The 5662-nt window shown below is 43.7% G+C and overlaps 1 protein-coding gene across 1 annotated transcript; it reads left to right on the top strand.

Annotated features, from left to right (window-relative positions):
* The first annotated feature begins 236 nt into the window (after positions 1-236).
* On the top strand, positions 237-5397 carry LOC121305857. Its single transcript, XM_041237509.1, has 3 exons — positions 237-464; positions 3179-3376; positions 4085-5397. Exons 2-3 carry the CDS (start codon positions 3217-3219, stop codon positions 5395-5397), a joined length of 1473 nt encoding a protein of 490 aa, XP_041093443.1. The 5' UTR covers positions 237-464; positions 3179-3216.
* Positions 5398-5662: the final 265 nt, after the last annotated feature.

The following is a 5662-nucleotide window of genomic DNA, read 5'->3' as shown; positions in this document are numbered from 1 at the left end:
GAGTCGCCGGCAGTGGGCGTGCCTGGTTGGAACCGTCGCCTATTATTGGCTCTCTAAGCCCAGTTTGCGACACCGGATTGGCTGCCCTCCCCTGTCGAAGGACGGGCGGGTGTGAAACTGGGGCGCAGGGTCCGCCATGCGGGCTCTAACCCGGCGCTGGTTTCACTGGGAGACCCTCCTGCGCTGGATCCGGGATGGCGCCGGTTTCGTGTCTCTGCGAGGTGGTGTTGTGGGTCCTTACCCGCGGCGGAGAGAAACACGCTAGTGTTTAGTTTTGCCCGTGGAGAGTTTGTTGTTTGTTTGTTTGTCTCTCGTTGTTGGTGCCGACCCTTCCCCTGGTCAATGTGCTTTATTTGTTTTATTTTTTTATTTAAAGTGACGGCTTATTTGTGAAAAGGAAGTCTTGAGATCGACTGAAGGAGGAGACAACAATTCACGCCGCCTGCAGAGAGAGAGAGAGAGAGGTAAACAAAACCGAACTTAAATCCTAATTTAATTCACATGCATTGCCCCTGGGTTGATCAAAACTGAATTTAAATTGCAAAAAAAAAAAAGTTTCACATTTAAATCTGCAGGAAAGCACTGTGATACACCCATGTGAACTGATCTGGGCATTCTCGCAGTCACTGCACACTGTCTCAGGGATCATCTCGCATTACTTTGCACCAGTTGCAACGAAATAAAACGGGGGGGGGGGGACACACATCAGGAGCGAGCTGACCCACAGCTTTTAGTACAGAGCTCAGGGTTAAACGATGCATCCGTTCCGCTTTTGCATTTACTCTGCCCGCTTCTTACTCGCGTTGCGGTTTCTTGTATTTGTTTGCATGGCAGGAGTCTTTGTTATTTCAAGTTATTTCAGTCTTTGTGTCGGTGCATCAGCTGCAGGGTCGCTTACAGCAGACCCTATCGCTGCAAGGCGAAGGCGCACACGGGGTAGAGATGCGTGGGCAACTCCTGATTTACCAAGTGCCCATAATAATACCCCACGAACCTTAGGTTTAGGGGTTCGGTTATTATTATGAAGTAAACTGCAGTTTTGGTACCCAAATGCATCACCCTTATCATGTGATCGGGCTGTAGCATGTAAAGAGGAGGCCGATTATGAGAGTGCTCTGTGTGAGCTACGCTCTGCAGCAGTACCCCGTCTCCAAAGACGGGGCACAAGGAGATTAAAGCCTCTCTTTCCATTGCACAACCGCGCCTGGTCCGCACCGAGCCCTCACTGTGCAGTTAAAACAGCCTGGGTTGTGTCTCCACTGCGGAGCCGAGCCGTGCTACTGACGTCACTCGCAACGAAAAACAGCCATTGGTTATTATCAGACTGATGTAACTGCCTTCTTGCAAACACAGCACAGATTAAACCAATGCGCGCAAAGAGATTTGTCTAAACGGAAGAATTTTGCTTGATAACGCTGAAGGCATTTCTAGACTAACCTGTGCAGCTTCATCTCTCGATCTACCAAAATACACTTTTATATGGAAAAAAATTCAAACGTTATATTATTAAATCAGTAATGGACAACCATAAAGCTGGAGGCGCTTACTGTCTTGAGTTTGACACCTTAAGCAATCCCTTCAAAATAAATTGGGTTGTAGAATTAGAATTCCGCTTCAATTTGGAATTGGTATTCCTTATATTTTTAAGAATCTTGGTGGTTTAAACTGTCTATTATATAATTACAATATCAGTAAAATTCTCATCAAATGATCCAACTTTCATAAAAAATGCTTCTTTCTTGGTCTCTAATTTACAAACATTTTCTTCCCCCCATGCAAATATTTCATTTGGAATAATAAAGGTATTTGCGATAAGTGTTAAACCAATTGTGTATAATCTTATTTAACTGTAAAGGCAATCTTCTTAACTGTACAGAATTCTTATAGTTTCAGTCTTCCTATTACAGCTAAGAAATCTGCAGTTATTTTGGGCACAGTTCCTAGAGGAGTAATCACTTGACTGAAGGATGATTTGAAAGCTTTATCTTGTCCTTAACCTTCCCTAGACCCTTCCGAAACTTATTGGAAAATATTGTTTATTGAATAATACTAAAAATAATAATAAATGTGTACAGTCTCTCTTTCAAAGCGATCTAGTATCCATTCCTTCTATATTGGGATGGGTTTATTGACGGCACACACTGGAGAAAAGCTTGCATTTTGCCCAACAAATACTTGTCGACCAATAAGATGAAAGAAATGAATGGGGCTGAGTTTTAAGAGTTGAAGCGAAAGTCACCGCTTGCAAAGCAACACCTAGGCAGACTTAATATCACCTCCTTTTACTTGCTGCAGTGTGCCGAGTTTCTGTAATCCCTAAAGATACCGGCCGAGAATCGCTTACGAGAGAATAAAGACTTAAAATATCCAGCACTGCTTTCATTTATTAATTAAAAAGAAAATTAAACGCAGGAATCGTTTATAATTTAAAAGTGTGTTATACACTCCCCAGACTGTATAATAATACAAGCATAGCGCCAATGTCTAACTCTCCTAGTAAAGAGACAGACGTCGTGATTTTACAAATGAAACAGTACGTTTTAAATAATAATACAACAAATATAAAATAACACAAACACACACACACACACACACACACACACACACACACACACACACACACACACACACACAGGGGCTGTGATTTATTATTTATGTTTACCAGATCATTTATACTTCTCAAAAAAATGTCTAAAGATTGTGTTTCATTGATTTAGTGTTTAGTAATGTGACGAGTGACAACTGTAAGGTTTATGAGCAGCACAGAGCGCTCTGAGCAGAACTGTCCAGAGCCAGAATCACCAGACTCCTGCTTCACCCATCCTAGTGCAGGAGGGGCTATTCAACTCTGTTGATATGCTCCATAATATCTTGTCATGCATGTAGATATTTGTCTGATATTGAAGGTTTATCTAATGTAATAAACGTTGTATAATAGAAGAGTCCCTGTGTTGTTTTAGGGGTGGAAGAGCCCCACATGCATGCCTTTTGCAAGCTGCGTCAGTCTGTTGCAGGACACAGAGGAATTCATATTGCAAAGGTGCAGCAGATATCAAGAGCATTTCAAATAAGGCTTGATATATGATTTTAAAAAAATATAGTTTTCTAAAGTGTGAGTTCTGTGGAAATTCAAATAAAAGCAGTCTGAAATGACAAAGTCTTGCCTCCTTTTCTTCAGTGAGAACGGATCAGCCTCACTCACAGGAAGTTTCTGAGATGGAAGCAGCTCACGTCAGCCCAGAGCTTCCTATTCGATGGGTTGTTTCTGCAGACAGGACTGTTGAGATCAAGGAGGAAGTGACTGAGCTGTGGTGCGACCAGGCCAATGAGCGGACCCTGCAGGAGGAAATGCCACCTTCTAGCATCGCTGAGAGAGGTGAGGGAAACTGGAATGCTGGGAATAGAAGATTACAGTATATTAAGGGGGGGCATTTATTTCGGTTTTGGCTTTTTCATTTTATAGAGGAACTACATTCCTCTAGTTAAACCTTCTGTGCATTTTACTCGATTAGAAAAGCAGTTGCCGGTCCAGTTTGTTTACATTCCCATTCAGGCTACCCTAGGGTTTAGTGTTTAGCCCTACATGACCTAATGTATATGTAAACTTAGCTTCGTATGATACAATACTTCATGTTCAGACTTCATGATTATTTTAGGGAAGTTCTAAATGGTTAACACTAGAACCGCCACGGCAGTCATTTTGATGGTTTGCGGTTTTCAAATTGAAATGAAAGTTGTGCGCTTGTCCATTTTGTGACTCTTCCTAAATGCACCTGTTTAATACCCTGACGGCATTTGAAAGGCAGAATTGCAAAAATAAGGACGTTATAATCCCGCCCACTGACTGCCTTTTACAAAACGTGTTTTTATATTGAATACAACCTACAATATTCAGTTTTTTTTGTTATCTCTACCCCCACTGAGTTTACAGCAGTATGTATTTGAATAGAATGTGGCCCTTGAAGTCTAGACATGTGTTATCTAAAGATCTATTGTAATCAGTTCCTTGGAGAACTGCCGTCTGGCTGTCTACGTGAGAATGTATAGTCTGTTGTCGTATAGTTTTACTGTTTTGCTCTCGCAGGTGCACTGAAACTCAAAAGGGCTCAAAGAAGACAGGTGACCACTCAAGAAGCGATCGATATGCTTACCGCTTTGTCTGAAAATGATTCTGATGCAGGGAATGCGAGCGATTACAACAGCGATGAATCCTGGATTTGTGATACGGACAGTTCCACCAGTGAAAGCGAGGAAGGTGCCAGTGATGAGCCACGCCCACAAAGAGGGCTCCCCAGGCGCAGAAGAGGTCGTGGCAGAAGCAGCAGTCCTGGGGAATCCTCCGCAGTGCCGGCCGCTTTGCTTTTGTCGTCTCCTGAAGCAGCTGCAGGCATGCCAGTCATGCCAGCCGCTTTACCAGCAGCAGGAACAAGGACAGCGAGTCCAGCTGCGTCGCCAGCTCGAGCAGGCGTTCAGGAGACTGGGAAGGATGGTACTATTTGGGAAATTATAAGTCCCACTGTTGACGCTGTGGGAAGACGGGCTGCACAAAATGTTTTCACTGAAACCTCAGGTCCCACGCCGTACGCAAAACGCAATGTCAGTAGCATTCTTAGTGCTTTTCATTTACTGATCGATAAGCGAATGCTGCATCACATTCAGCGCTGTACTGTAGCAGAGGCACATAGGACACAAGGTGATGATTCCTGGGCAATGTCGTTGGAGGAATTAGAAGCGTTTATTGCAATCCTGTATGTTCATGGAGCGTGCGGTGGCAAAAGCCTTAACCTGGAGCGCCTTTGGTCTACACAATGGGGAATTGCTTTTTTCGCAGAGACAATGCCACAGAGTCGTTTTCGAGAAATCTTGAGATTTTTGCGTTTTGATTTGAGAGCGACGAGAAGTGCCCGCCTTCAGACAGATAAATTTGCCCTGGCATCGGAAATTTGGAACGGCTTTATTGAAAACAGCATTGCCTGCTACAAGCCGGGAGAGAACCTTACAGTGGGTGAGCAGCTGTTTCCAACTAAAGCACGGTGTCGCTGGACACAATACATGTCAAACAAACTTGACAAATTTGGGATCAAGTTTTGGGTGGCAGTGGACGTTGAGTCCAAGTACGTGGTGAATGGTTACCCCTACCTGGGCAAAGATGAAACTTGCCCAGCTGGTCAGAGACTGGGTGACAGTGTGGTACTTAGACTGATGGAACCATACTTAGGAAAAGGGAGGAATGTTACCACTATCGATTTTTTTACCTCACTGCAATTGGCAAAAAAGTTGAAGAAAAACCAAAACCAGCCTGGTTGGAACAGTGAGCAAAGCAAGAAGAGAGCTTCCACCATCTGCGCAAAACTTGCAACCTCAGCTGTACTCCAGTACAATTTTGAAACACAGTGACTGTGCTACGCTGACTGTTTACAAGTGCAAGCCGAGAAAGAATGTCATTATTCTCAGCTCCCTTCATACGTCAGTTGCCATAGGGACTGCAGACAATAAAAAACCAGAGACCGTGGATTTCTACAATGACACAAAGTGTGGGGTTGACGTTTTAGACCAGATGATACGTCAGTACTCCGTGAAAGCCGGTTCTCGACGGTGGCCAGTTGCTGTGTTTTACAATGTATTGGACTTGGCAGCCATCAATTCCTTTGTTTTGTACAAG

Source organism: Polyodon spathula, chromosome 45, assembly GCF_017654505.1.
Source record: "Polyodon spathula isolate WHYD16114869_AA chromosome 45, ASM1765450v1, whole genome shotgun sequence".
In the NCBI taxonomy this organism is placed as follows: Eukaryota; Metazoa; Chordata; class Actinopteri; order Acipenseriformes; family Polyodontidae; genus Polyodon; species Polyodon spathula.
This window is presented reverse-complemented; position numbering and strand designations above follow the sequence as displayed.

What these genes read in the sequence shown, in the direction of transcription:
- LOC121305857 (XM_041237509.1), top strand. Translation starts at nt 3,217, where the DNA reads ATGGAAGCAGCTCACGTCAGCCCAGAGCTTCCTATTCGATGGGTTGTT. An exon ending in TTCTAGCATCGCTGAGAGAG is followed by an intron (nt 3,377 to 4,084) that starts GTGAGGGAAACT and finishes TTGCTCTCGCAG; the next exon opens with GTGCACTGAAACTCAAAAGG.